This window comes from Notolabrus celidotus, chromosome 17 (assembly GCF_009762535.1).
Source record: "Notolabrus celidotus isolate fNotCel1 chromosome 17, fNotCel1.pri, whole genome shotgun sequence".
NCBI classification, from domain to species: Eukaryota; Metazoa; Chordata; class Actinopteri; order Labriformes; family Labridae; genus Notolabrus; species Notolabrus celidotus.
Window position 1 is genome coordinate 5,835,497 of NC_048288.1, and position 13,392 is coordinate 5,848,888.

Below are 13,392 nucleotides of genomic sequence, written 5' to 3' on the forward strand. Positions count from 1 at the left end.
GCGTCCACTTGAGGCTGGCTGCAGGAACACCAGAAACCACATACACACCCATTCAAAGAAGACGATCTTTACAGCAGAAATAAATATGTTTACAGCCTGGTTCAAAAAACAGCTACGGTCTAAATAGCTCATTTCTCTATCAGCACACACCTTAGGGTTTCTAAAGCAACGGTTCAGCAGATATTAAGATTATATATTTGCCCATTTAAGGACATGACAGACTTGATTGACAGGTGGGAACACTGTAGCTGTTGGCGAGGAGGCTCAAAGCCCGCCTCTTTACCTCAGACTAGCTTGCCAGTAGTTAGGTTGAGTTCAGCATTTCCAATATGGCTCCTGGAGACGATTGGCTTCAAGACAGCGCTCCGGAATAGATGGGTGACATCACGGATACTACGTCCATTATCAATACAGTCTATGGCGTGTAATCCATGTAATTTGCAAGCCCTGTGACGGCGTTGAATTTCCTGCATTCACAGCACTTCCAGAATCCATAGCCCGTGCTTTTCGTTCCTCGGACGTCTCCTCTCTATTCGTCCCTGTAAGCATTGCTGTATTATAAACAGCAACATGTGTCAGCTTTAAATGAACATGATACGTTCAAAATCGCTGTGAAAAAAAAAACAGAAAATGTAGCAGGGCTGGAAACAGGCAACCCGACAATGAGAGAGACCACACTGTCCTCAAGCATTATGGTGGAGTATTGCAGACCTAAGCAGATATGTTGATACACAAATATGTAGTGCTCATTTTTGCGACAGACACTGCTGCGTAGGATCAATGCAGAAGTATAAACCAGCTTTTAATGTGTGCAAGAATAGCTTGTTTGCAAACATGTGAAACAAATGCAGTAAGGATGGTCGTATTTGCTGTGTGTGAATTTTAAATCAAGCAAAACACACACAGAAAAAATCAAATAGTTAATTCCCCATTTTTAAGCTCATAAATTGTACTTTCAGCATGATGAGCTGCTCTCTGGGAACATTTCACTTATCATGTTCTAATTATTGTTTGAATAACCATCACGTAGTGCCAGATTAAAAGAGTCTGATATCTTCCTTTGAGTAACTCGTCATGACTTGCTCCCTGCAGGCAGTAATCAGCACGGCACTATCCTGGGTCATACCTCTGTGACCACCGGCAGCCTGCTGGATGACAATCACTGGCACTCAGTGGTGCTTGAACGCTACCGTCGTAATGTCAATTTCACCTTGGATGGACACACTCAGCACTTCAGAACCAACGGAGAGTTTGACCACCTGGATTTGGACTATGAGGTGAGAAGCAAGTATACCTAGTAGATAGACAGGTGCTGTTTTTTTCCAATGCTTTTTTACCTTCTTGAGAGTTATCAGTTTGATGTGGTGTTAACTTAAAAAACTTTTTAACAGATCTACTTTGATAAGCTAGTAAGAGAAAATCAAACAAAAAAACAAGCAAGTGAGAGAACATGGAAGAAGTGAATTTTTAAAATGTCAGCTTACTTATTTAGCTGCCAGGTTTTTCCTGAGTGATGCTTATTAGTTGGTATTAGCAGCGTAGTCATGGGAAAAAGTATAAGTTTGCAGGAAAACAACACAAACTTTCTTCCTTAGCCTCATAAAGATGTTTAATTTAAAAGCACAGCATCTGGTGAGTAGAAGAAAACCCTCACTGGATTGTAGAGAAGCAGAGGCTATTTATGCTGAACAGTCAGGTGCAGTTTTGGGGCTAATGTTGCTGTGGAATTGAATTTTCATTCCCACCTGTTCCCATCAAACCTCAGTGCAAAAACAAAGCACTTTTATTTGTTTCAGTGAGCAGGATCACATGCTCAGGACCTCTTATTTGCCTCAGTTTACAGCACGTCAGTACAATGACTGCAGATTCATGTGCTGAAAGTTTTTGAACAGACTTTAGACTCGCTTTTTAACAGGTTTGTTAAAGTCTAAGTCTTATGAATAATGCAGTACACATATGAGTGATGGAGAAAGGTGAACAATTGTATCCCTGTGTGATTATTCAGCCTTTAATGATGATAGCATATGGAAACATTTAGACAAAAGTTCATATTCAAGAATTGATGTTGCATTCAATTAAAAACATATATTTAACTTTTTATGACATTATAGTTAAAAGTGTATTATTGTGCATGAGTTACTGAAATACAAATAATTTAGAGCACAAAAAGAGAAACATTTCCGCAGTGAGGTGCATAATGCAAGACCCATGCACATCAGTCAAAGTACATGCAGCACTGAGATAAATAGAAGGACATTAACAATATATTGTGCAGCCATAACACTCTCTCTCTCTCTCTCTCTCTCTCTCTCTCTCTCTCTCTCTCTCTCTCTCTCTCTCTCTCTCTCTCTCTCTCTCTCTCTCTCTAGCATGCTATTTTAAGTTGAGTTGCTTTTAACAAAGTCAAGGTTTCCGACAAGATATCCCACTTTTCCTCAATGTGTTGGCCTACATATGATGACCATGACCAGTCCTGAAGATTAAAACATTGGTGTTATATATATATATATATTTGTCTTTTAGACTTTGTTTATTGATGTTCACATAGAAAAACAATCATGAGATCGAAGGTCAAAAGTTGTTACATTTTCTGATTATTTAGGAACAAACAAATACACAGACAACAAGAATAAAAAACAACAAATAGCCCCCCACCCCGACACATACCCCCTCTAGATTAAATAGGTAGTCCAATATACACTTCCAGTCAAAGTTTGGACACACCTTCTCATTCAATGGTTTTTATTTATTTTAATTATTTCCAACATTGTAGATTAATACTGAAGACATCAAAACTATGAAATAATCTGGTTTTACCATAATATGGATTACAACAGTAGTCAAATTGGGCTATCCATCGTGTACTAACCCTACCTCTGAACAACACAACTGATGGTCTCAAACACATTAAGAAGGCAAGTCATTCTACAAATGAACTCTTGACAAGGCTCATGTTAATTAGAAACCATTCCAGGAGACCACTTCATGAAGCAGACTGAGAGAATACCAAGAGTGTGCAAAGCTGTCATGAAGGAAAAAGGGGGCTGCTTTACAGAATCTAAAATATAAAACATATTCTGCTTTGTTTAACACTTTTTTGTTAATTAAATAATTCCATATATGTTCTTTCATAGTTTTGATGTCTTTTGTATTAATCTACAGAGTTTACAATAGTTGAAATAAATAATAACCGTTGAATGAGAAGGTATTTCTAAACTTTTGACCAGTAGTGTATAAGACAAGAAGTAAATAGTTAAAACTTGTTAAGACACACCATGGCAATGCTCAGTCTAAATTTTTATGACAAGCCGAGCTGTCAACATGTCCAGGTTCATTCAAAAGTATTAGCTTTTCCAGGGCCAGCCTAATTTTTGCTATTTTAAGAAAATAAAGCACCCCCTTGATCCAGTTTGAGTAGGTAGATGGTACAGAAGATTCCCACAACCTTCTGGCCAGTAGAGTTGTAAATGCTATCAAGTCCTTCTTGGCTGAGGAGAGATTAGACAGAGGGGGAGACACACCAAACAAAACAGTAAAAGCATTAGGGATAAGTCTTTGCCCAGTTACCTTAGACAATGTGCTGAACACCTCAGACCAGAACACACCTACAGAGGGACAGCTCCAGAACATGTCTGTGTGATTTGTTGACGCTTGTTTACATCAATCACATAAAGGAGACAATACTTCAAACATTTTTGCCAGCCTAGCTTTGGTATTCTTTATTCTTTATTCTTTACTCTTTATTCTTTATTCTTTATTCTATATTCTTTATTCGGATCCCCATTAGCTTCCACTACGTGGTTGTTAGGTATGATGGGCTCGGTGCAGAATCCTGTGTTGAATCAAACTGTGTTTGGCACAAATGGATGACCCGTGAACCCTTCGCAACATCTCCTCCCAAACGTCATCAGATATCATCTCTCCTAATTCTGATTCCCAAATAGATTAAAGAGCGCCCTGAGAACCTGACCCAAGATTATAAATGTTCAAATAAATAGTAGAAATCACCTGGTGTTGTATTAAACACTTTAGGTTTATTCAACAAGCCTCTTTAATTATCAATATTGGTGCAGGAGTTTTAGTCAGCCCAAAATAGAAAGCGCATCTATAGTCCAGCATACTGCCCAGTCATTTTAGGATTAGTATATTTGAGCTGAGGAATTTTTAATCATCATCTTGCAGGAGGTGGAATTTTATAAGAATATGAAATATGGGCAATACTGATAGCATGCTTCGAGACTCTGGCCTCACCAACACATGCACATCTCAATTAATTAAAGTGTCATGAAAAGGAACCTTCCCACAGCACCAAAATTACCAAATGCTTTGCTGATCATAATATCGCTGTGCATGACTGGCCAGCCAACTCACCAGACCTGCACCACATACGGTGTTCAGAAGGTTCAGAGACACCCTATCCAAAAATGCAGACCAGCTTGAGGCCGCTACCAAAGCTATCTGAGCATCCGTAACACCTCAGCAGTGCCACAGGCTGATCAATGCATGGCCATACTGATGCAGTAATTCATTGTAAAGGATGCTCGACCAAGTATTTCATGTATGAATGAACATACTTTTCAGGAGTTGGACATTGTTTGTGTTTTAAAACCTTCTTTTCAGTGATTTCAGGAAATATTCTAATACTTTGAGATGAAGGATTCCTGATTTTGTTTCGCTATAAGTCATACTCATCAAGAGTTATCAATCAACCAATCAGTATTTGTATCACGCCAAATCCCAACAAATGTTATCCTCAGACTCTTTCTAAACAGAGCAGGTCTAGACCGTACTCTATGTTCTATTATTAACAAAGACCCAACATCAAGACCGGATCAGATCCAGTCCCATCTTACAGACAGGACTCAGTCTGATCTCATCTTAATCCACCATGAGCAGAGCACTTTGCAGCATTTAGTGAGAGAGAGAGAGAGAGAGAGAGAGAGAGAGAGAGAGAGAGAGAGAGAGAGAGAGAGAGAGAGAGAGAGAGAGAGAGAGAGAGAGAGAGAGAGAGAGAGAGAGAGGAGAGAGAGAGAGAGAGAGAGAGAGAGAGAGAGAGAGAGAGACAGAGAGAGAGATGATAGTGGTGAGGAGGATAGTAGTAGTTGTAGCAGCTGGGGTCTGGCACTTCCACAGCAGCAGGCCGTCTACGAGACAAGGGAGCTCAGGGCCTCCATGGTTATTAACTTTAAAGGGACAGGCTTGAATTCACTGTGCATGTAAGGGATGTAGAGTATATTTAATTTTTTCATTAATTTATGTAGAAATAAATATATTTTGCATGACATTCTATTTGTTGAGTTGCGCCTGTGCTTACTTTCCCTCCAGGTTAACTTCTTGGAGCCCAGGTGCATGCTGGGTTGGGGGTGGTGCTTTCAAACAGCAGCAGTGACAGATAGAGAGATCATAGAAGCAAACTGCACAGCTATTCATGAAGTGTTGCAAAGAGAGAGACTGTGTTACTGTGGACTTAAGTTGACTCGCTAAACTTGCTTGTAGGCTTTGTTTCATTACAATGTGATCTGTTGTGTGTTTGTATTTTGAAGCTTAATGATGGGGATGAACTCTAGTCCTCTAGGAACATGAGATAGAGCCTTGGGCAGTCCTGATGTTTTGCACAAAATATAAAATCTGATATCATGAACTGTTCTCAGATAAAATCTGAACTCTCCCACACTGCCGGGAGTCTCAGCAGAGCTGGGTGAGGATTCAAAACACAGTCTCATCTTTATCTATTAATCATTTGTCTTAGCGGTGCTGTTCGTTTTTCTCAGACCTTGTTACCATCCTGAAGAGATTTTTAGACAACATTTAAAGCAACTGTTCTTCACCGGTAAGAGCCTGGATTCCTCAGTCTGTACAGAGCATTGACACCACACAGGAAATTAGATATTGGTTTTACACTGTGCTGTAATCCTAATCCATAAAACTCTCATAATTACTGTTAGTAATGGAATGTAAAAAGTTCAGCTAATAACACTTAAATCAGGAAATTGATCTGAGAATGCATAATGGGTATGAAAAGCAGGCGAAGGAGTGTGTGCATGCTTGTGCAGCTGCTCACACATGTTTGAGTGTGTTTATTGATATGCTTCGAGTGTGTGACCTTTCGCCGGCTTGCTGATATGGCTGATCTGTTCCAGTGTTAAGTAGGATACTGAGAAATGGGGCAGGACAAACCACAGTCCAATTAAAGTGAAGCTGCTGAATTAAGGGATCTTTGGGGAAATCTATACAACCAGGGTTTTTGTGTGTTTGTGTGTGTTTGTGCGTGTGTTGTGTCGATGCTGAACCCTGAACAGATCCCATTGGTGTTACTGCCTGGATGAGCCGGGCTAAAGATAGACAAATTGTGACCAGTTTTAACTCATAGTGTACCTTTGTACTTCATCTGGTCTGCACACTCCATCTTGTGTGCAGTTGTGTGTTTGTGTGTGTGTGTGTGCATTTCTGTATGTTTCCTGCTCCCATTTAATCCTGTAGACTAAATATCCGGGTGCAATTGTGTCTACCCTTGGCAGTAATTACTAAGACTACTGGAGCGTCACCCCAGACAGATATACACACACACACACACACACAAACACACACACACACACACACACACACACACACACACACACACACACACACACACACACACACACACACACACACACAGATAAACACATATCGACTGGTAATTGCACACCACCCTCCATCATCTCTGCTTCTCTCAGAGCTTACAGCTACTGTATGTCTGGAAGAAAAAAACACACATACAACTGGAGGAAAAATATGGAACACACTTTACATTTCCATCAGCTCTGTGTCCTTCAGCACCTCCCACCAGATGCTTCTTTATTAGTCTCCGTCTCCTCACCTCAGTTCTCCTCTCATCACATCTGTTCACTACAAACTTTGTACCTTCTTCCTTTAATGCCACATCCCAGTACTCACATTATACGTGTCCTCGCAGTTCTCACAGTTAAACCTGCAACAAAGTTTCGTCTGTGGATGTAAATTAGTGATCATCATATTCCATTTAAATTCATTTTCTGCACACAAGTTAAAGATATGTTTACGACCGCCTGCACCGTAGATAATGGTCGTTTTATTAAGTATGACATGAAATAACAGAAGGTGTAGATATGAAGGTGTCGTTTAAATCTGCATTATGATGGGTTTCAGTTCTCAGCTCATCTGTTGTAGTCCTTGTTAACACTGAAGTGTTAAAAGCTGTTATAGCAAAAGCAAATATATGCATACTTTATCCACTGTATGTGTATTATTATACCTATTTATATACTGTATATGTTGTTTTAGCAATGCTGTGAGAGGAGCGGTACGAAAGGGGCTAACTGTAATATTATATGAAACATGCAATAAAACTATCCATCCATCCATTATATTGGCTGCCCAAAGTCGGCTGTGATAGGCTCCAGCACCCCGTGACCCGAAAAACGGGATAAGCGGTCAAGATAGTCGGATGGAAAAAAACTAAAACCACATTAAACAGACCTGGCACAGACAGACAGAAAGAACATGTGTCTGAATGTACAGCTCTGCAGCTCTGACACAGATAACACAAATATGCAACATGCAGGTTAGCTTAACTTGTGCACGTTAGGTTAGTTCACTGACTGTTCAAAATGATTACTTCTACACAAAAGAAGAAATCAAATCACTTTATTAACAGTTAGTTAAGAAAGTTTACATATTCTGGGGATCAAAATGTGGTCTGATGGTTGGACTGACTGATAGATAGATAGATAGATAGATAGATAGATAGATAGATAGATAGATAGATAGATAGATAGATAGATAGATAGATAGATAGATAGAAAGAAAGATAGAGAGATGGGTGGGTGGGTGGGTGGGTGGGTGGATGATTGGAAAGATGGATGGACAAATGAATGGATGATTGGAAAGATGGATGGCCAAATGAATGGATGATTGGAAAGATGGATGGACAAATGGATGGATGATTGGAAAGATGAATGGACAAATGAATGGATGATTGGAAAGATGGTTGGACAAATGGATGGACAAATGGATGGACAAATGGATGGAAAGATGGATGATGGAGAAATGGGTGGAGAGATGAATGATTGGATGGACAAATGGAAAAATTGTGATGGGTGGATAGATGGGTGAATGGATGAATGGACAGATGGATGGATGAATGAATGAATGAATGAATGGATGGATGGAATGATGGAATGATGGATGGATGGATGAATGGATGAATGGATGGATGGATGGAATGATGGATGGATGGAATGATGGATGGATTGATGTATGGATGGATGGATGGATGGATGGATGAATGGATGGAATGATGGATGTATGGATAGATGGATGGATGGATGGATGAATGGATGGATAGATGAATAGATGGATGGATGGATGGATTGATGGATGGATGGATGATGGATGTATGGATGGATGGATGGATGGATGAATGGATGGATGAATCAATGAATGAATCAATGCATCAATGAATGAATGAATCAATGGATGGATGGATGGATGGATGGATGGATGGATGGATGGATGGATGAATGGATGAATGAATGAATGAATGAATCGATGGATGGATGGATGGATGAATGGATGGATGAATGAATGAATGAATGAATGAATGAATGAATGAATGGATGGATGGATGGATGGATGGATGGATGGATCGGGGTTTAGAGGGATAGAGACAGATACATATCAAGATATGTAAGTCACTCCAGTTTGGAAAGTGTTTTCGCACGTCACTCATTTCTGATAAGTTTAAAATGGATCAACCAAAAATAAACCTTAGATCTTTTGACCCAGCTCAGCTCCTGAGTCCTGACTAAACAAAGTGAAGCAGCTTTAAGTCACTACTGTAAAACCTGTATTTTAGTTTCACTGTACTGTGGTCTCACTTTTCTTGCATTGCACTGCATAGGTTGTTCTTCTGACTGTCTAATCTCCCTTCACCATCTAATGCTGTTGTTAAAATAGTAGCATCCTCTTGTATTATGATTTTACAAGTATGTGTTTTAATATTGAATGTGTTGATATTTTGTTAAAAGCTCCTGTGAGAGGTTTTAAGGTTTGTTATGAAACAGGCTGTAATCAATACGGATTCCTCTTCATAACTTACCAGACAATAAAGACAAAAAGATGATTATCTCTGAGTGATTATCAGTGAGTGTTGATTTTGACAGCAAAAGGAGAAAAAGATTTAAAAAGAAAGTGTCACATGTTGTTTCAATCTTCCTGCAGTTTGTTTATTTGCGTAAAACACGTTGAGTTATCTTTATGTATGAGCAGGGCTGTATAAATTGATATTTGCCTTTCACAAGTTAGCTTTGCGATGTTTAGGGTTTGTCCATTTGTGTGTGTGTGTTCACTGAAAGCAACAATAACAGTGTTAAAATCCTCAAATGTACACACATACCTGGGCAATAAAGCTGTTCTGGATTGAGCAGTTTTCTAGCCACAGCAAGAGAGGATGTTAAAGAAAATCTGCATTTTCAGTCATTACTCTTTGTATGTGTGTTCCTTTGTTTTAGTTGAGTTTTGGTGGGATGCCATACAGCGGAAAGCCATCGGGAGGAGGGATGAAGAACTTCAAAGGCTGCATGGAAAGCATCAACTACAACGGAGACAACATCACAGACCTGGCTCGACGGAAGAAACTGGACACATCCAGCTTTGTGAGTTAAAAATGCAAACACAAACTTACTCTCCTACACACACATACAAGGTATAAACACACACAACTCAGCAGCAAGACAGAGCTTAAAATAATCTGCTTCTGAAGGCAGCTGTATACTGAATATGCCCATTATTGTCACACTACCTCAGAATGTGACCTGAGTGAGGGAGCGAATTATTCAGCGTACCAAAATAGTCCAACAGATTCATAATTAATTAGATACAACTGACCCATCAGTGGCCTCTCCGTGTGTTTGCCTCCTGTCTTTGTGCTGCTCATTGATATTTCACCGCAAATTACAAAGACTCTGTTTAACCTCAAAGACTGAAAAGACTCGCTTTCAGTTTGTCTCAGCAAAATAAGGAAAACATTCAACGCTGTGCCTTCATATGCTTGGTTGTCTTGTTATTGGATGAATGTAACTTTTGCAAAACATCCTTTGATGGACTGTAAAATCTCAGGGCATTCATTTTTGCACCTATTTCGTTGTGCCTGAGAAGTGGACACCCAGTGTATCATCTTAGATCTCCACTGAGCTGAATGAACAAATGAAGGCTCTAATCGAGTTCATTAAAACCTTACCTCCAGTTCTCTCTAATGACTCACACAACCATTCATTTCTAATCAAAGAAGATCTGCTCTTGTGTTTCAGACACTCACACAAAGGGAGAGGCAATCAGGAATAATCCATTGTCAGTAAGGCAGCTCGGTGTATGCTGTTTGCTAATGATTTGATTACCAGCACAAGGTTGGAGGAGCTCAATGGTAATTAGTGGCTGAGCTTCACAGTAGTGTTTGTTTGCCTCCAGCACAAAAACATCACCCAAAGTTGCTGCTCAACACTGGCTTTCAAAGGCACAGCCAGACAAAAAGTGACATTTTTGTAATGTGCACAAGCAACATCAGTCTTTGAATCCAGCTTCAGTCAGAATCATCAGAAGGGAAACGTGCAGGGGTTCGACTCAAAGTGACAAAAACTGAATAAATACATGATTTCTGAAATGATAGGACATTTAAAACGTCTTCACATACAAGCCCAAAGTCAAGGGAGAGAAATGTTTTTAACAAGACCAATGAATCTCTTCTTCTTTGGTATCTCTCTCATGTCTTTACAGCGTAACTTGTCCTTCTCCTGCGTGGAGACCCACACCTTCCCGGTCTTCTTCAATGCCACCAGCTTCCTCCAGCTGCCAGGTCGAGCCAATCACAACACGATATCCGTCAGCTTCCAGTTTCGAACGTGGAACCCCGACGGGCTCCTCCTCTTCAGTAATCTGGATGACGGCACGTTGGAGATCTCCCTGGAGGAAAGCAAGGTGGTGGTTCATATCAACGTGACGAAGGGGGCCAGCAACAACCGGGTGGACTTATCATCAGGTGAGTTTGCAGAAAGAATAACACAAACAAGAATAATTTACAGGTCGGATACAAATCTGCAGCTTTCAGTGTTTTATAGTCTATAAAATGAAGCAATGTTTGTTTTAGGATTGGCTAAAAGGGCAATGTTGGAGCTCATCAGCTATTATCAGACAACAATAAAGCCGCTGGGGGTGACAGTGAACTTTTTGGGCTGTGTGGTTTATCCTCCAATTACCAATAAACAACTTCCAGCCATAGGTGGTGGGGAGGCAGAGAACTGGGAAGGCTAATGTCTGACCGACGATCATACTGATTGTAATGATAAACCAGCAGAGGAAAGGCACGCAGAAACAGCTGATTACAGTTTGTGTCTCTTTCTCTCTCTCTCTCTCTCTGATATTTTCCTTCTGTCAGGATAAAACTACCATAACCAATGTTTCATATGAAGACTAGACACTGAACCACTGATAAATGCATGTTTATCAGGCTGTGTATCATTCCATCTCCTCTCTCCTCACACATACACACACACACACACACACACACACACACACACACACACACACACACACACACACACACACACACACACACACACACACACACACACACACACACACACACACACCCTAATTATCCATGCTCCTTTCAGAATTCACAGCACAAATGCCCATTTTCCTAGCTGTGCGACTTCCGGCAATCATATACCAAAATAGTAAGATGGCAGAAAGTATCAAACCACCAACCTGCAGAGATCCTGTGACATACACAAAATTCGCACACATCAGGCATATTGAAATCATTTTAAATGCATCCGAAAAGTCACATTAATAAATGATAGACTGTACGTCAAGACTCACAGCAGCCAAATAAATAGTTAAAACACTGTCTTACCGTAGTGCAATTATCCAATGCATAAAGTCTCAGCAACATGCAACGTTTCATCTTCATTAGCATCCATAATCTCTGGTGTTTTGAAAAATATCTGTATGTTCATTTTGTTAGCTGAAATAAACACTAGGTAGCTGTAGCTTTCAAATTAGAGCTCAGCCTGTGATTGGTGGGATGTTTACTGATATGATACTTTGTGCCTGGGTCAGGAAGTGATAGGTTATGTGAATATGACAGACACACAGACACAGGCTCACACCCTGTGGAAGGCTAAGCTTGGCTGCCTAGCCTAGCCGCCCCTGCATCCAGCAAAGACTTCTTCTTCAATGCATCATTACTGTCCAATCAGTAACTTGAGACGTTAATGTCTGTTGAAATCAAACGTGAAGTAAAATTACTCATCCAGATATGGCTCCAATGGTAAGTCTCTAATTTATTGATTGATTAAATCCTGAAGTAGCGCCAGTTCATCTATTTCTGGTGAGTCTCAAATTCATTGTAAACAGTAAGTTACACATAGACTTCTCACTTTAAAGGTATGAACCTGTAACATAAACTTGTTGTCATGTCATTTTCTTGAGGATTCTTGCAATTAATATTAACACCATCCTGCAGATTTGTTACCAAGAATTAAATTTTGAACCTAGAACAGACAGTAAGCTGCAAGTTGATGCATTTCTGTACTGAAAAGAGTGTAGTCATGTTACTGCAGATGGGGGCTGGTGTCTCCCTAAAGCTGTTTGTGTTCACCCTGTGTTTGTTAATCCTGCAAACTGTTTTTCCTGTTGACGGTGTAATGAAAGGAACAACACCTCAATCTCCCCACAGTCCCCAGCAGGATAGATTAAAGTGATAATTGAAGCAGTTATGGAAACTACAATGACTCTAGTATTATGATTGAGAGCTCTGACGACAAACACAGGCTCCTGCCACGTTCTTTTACAGGTTATCTGAGTAGAGAACAGGAAAGAGTATGTAATCAACACTGACGTCACACCCCTTCTTTTAACACCAAATAACTAAACACAACCCTATTTTAACCCAAAAATTATTACTTGCATATACACAAGCTTGATAAGAAGTAACTGTTATGAAAAACAAACCTGTTTCAGAAGTTATTTTGATATGGATCATCATTTTCTAGTTTGACCCATGTTCTGTTTGCTGTAATGGAGGAGGCAGGCTATGATGGAGCCAGTCACAGGGGGAACTCACAGTTTTGGTTTCACTTCAGGGCGGCTGCTGACACTTAAACCACACACAGACACACACATGGATTCTACACTCTTTAAAAACATTCTATAAATGATGAATGAAATGTATTTATCGGGCGACATGAAAGCTTTTTTATCAACTTATTTGGCAGCTAATGATACGATCAAAAGAAGACTATCTGAACTTCTCTTCTTTTTCCATGAACTTCATATCACTCTCTGTGTTTTTTATTACTTTACTAAATGTAGAAT

General features: G+C 39.9%; 1 protein-coding gene across 4 annotated transcripts in view; it reads left to right on the top strand.

The window, feature by feature from the left end:
• cntnap2a (contactin associated protein 2a) overlaps positions 1 to 13,392 on the top strand; it is a 577,708-nt gene that overhangs the window by 307,051 nt on the left and 257,265 nt on the right. For all 4 annotated transcript variants that reach the window (XM_034706352.1, XM_034706353.1, XM_034706355.1 and 1 more), the window contains 3 exons: positions 1,093 to 1,277; positions 9,531 to 9,674; positions 10,792 to 11,053. In XM_034706352.1, the coding sequence (XP_034562243.1) occupies positions 1,093 to 1,277; positions 9,531 to 9,674; positions 10,792 to 11,053 (591 nt within the window). The remainder of the gene's footprint in view (positions 1 to 1,092; positions 1,278 to 9,530; positions 9,675 to 10,791; positions 11,054 to 13,392) is intronic.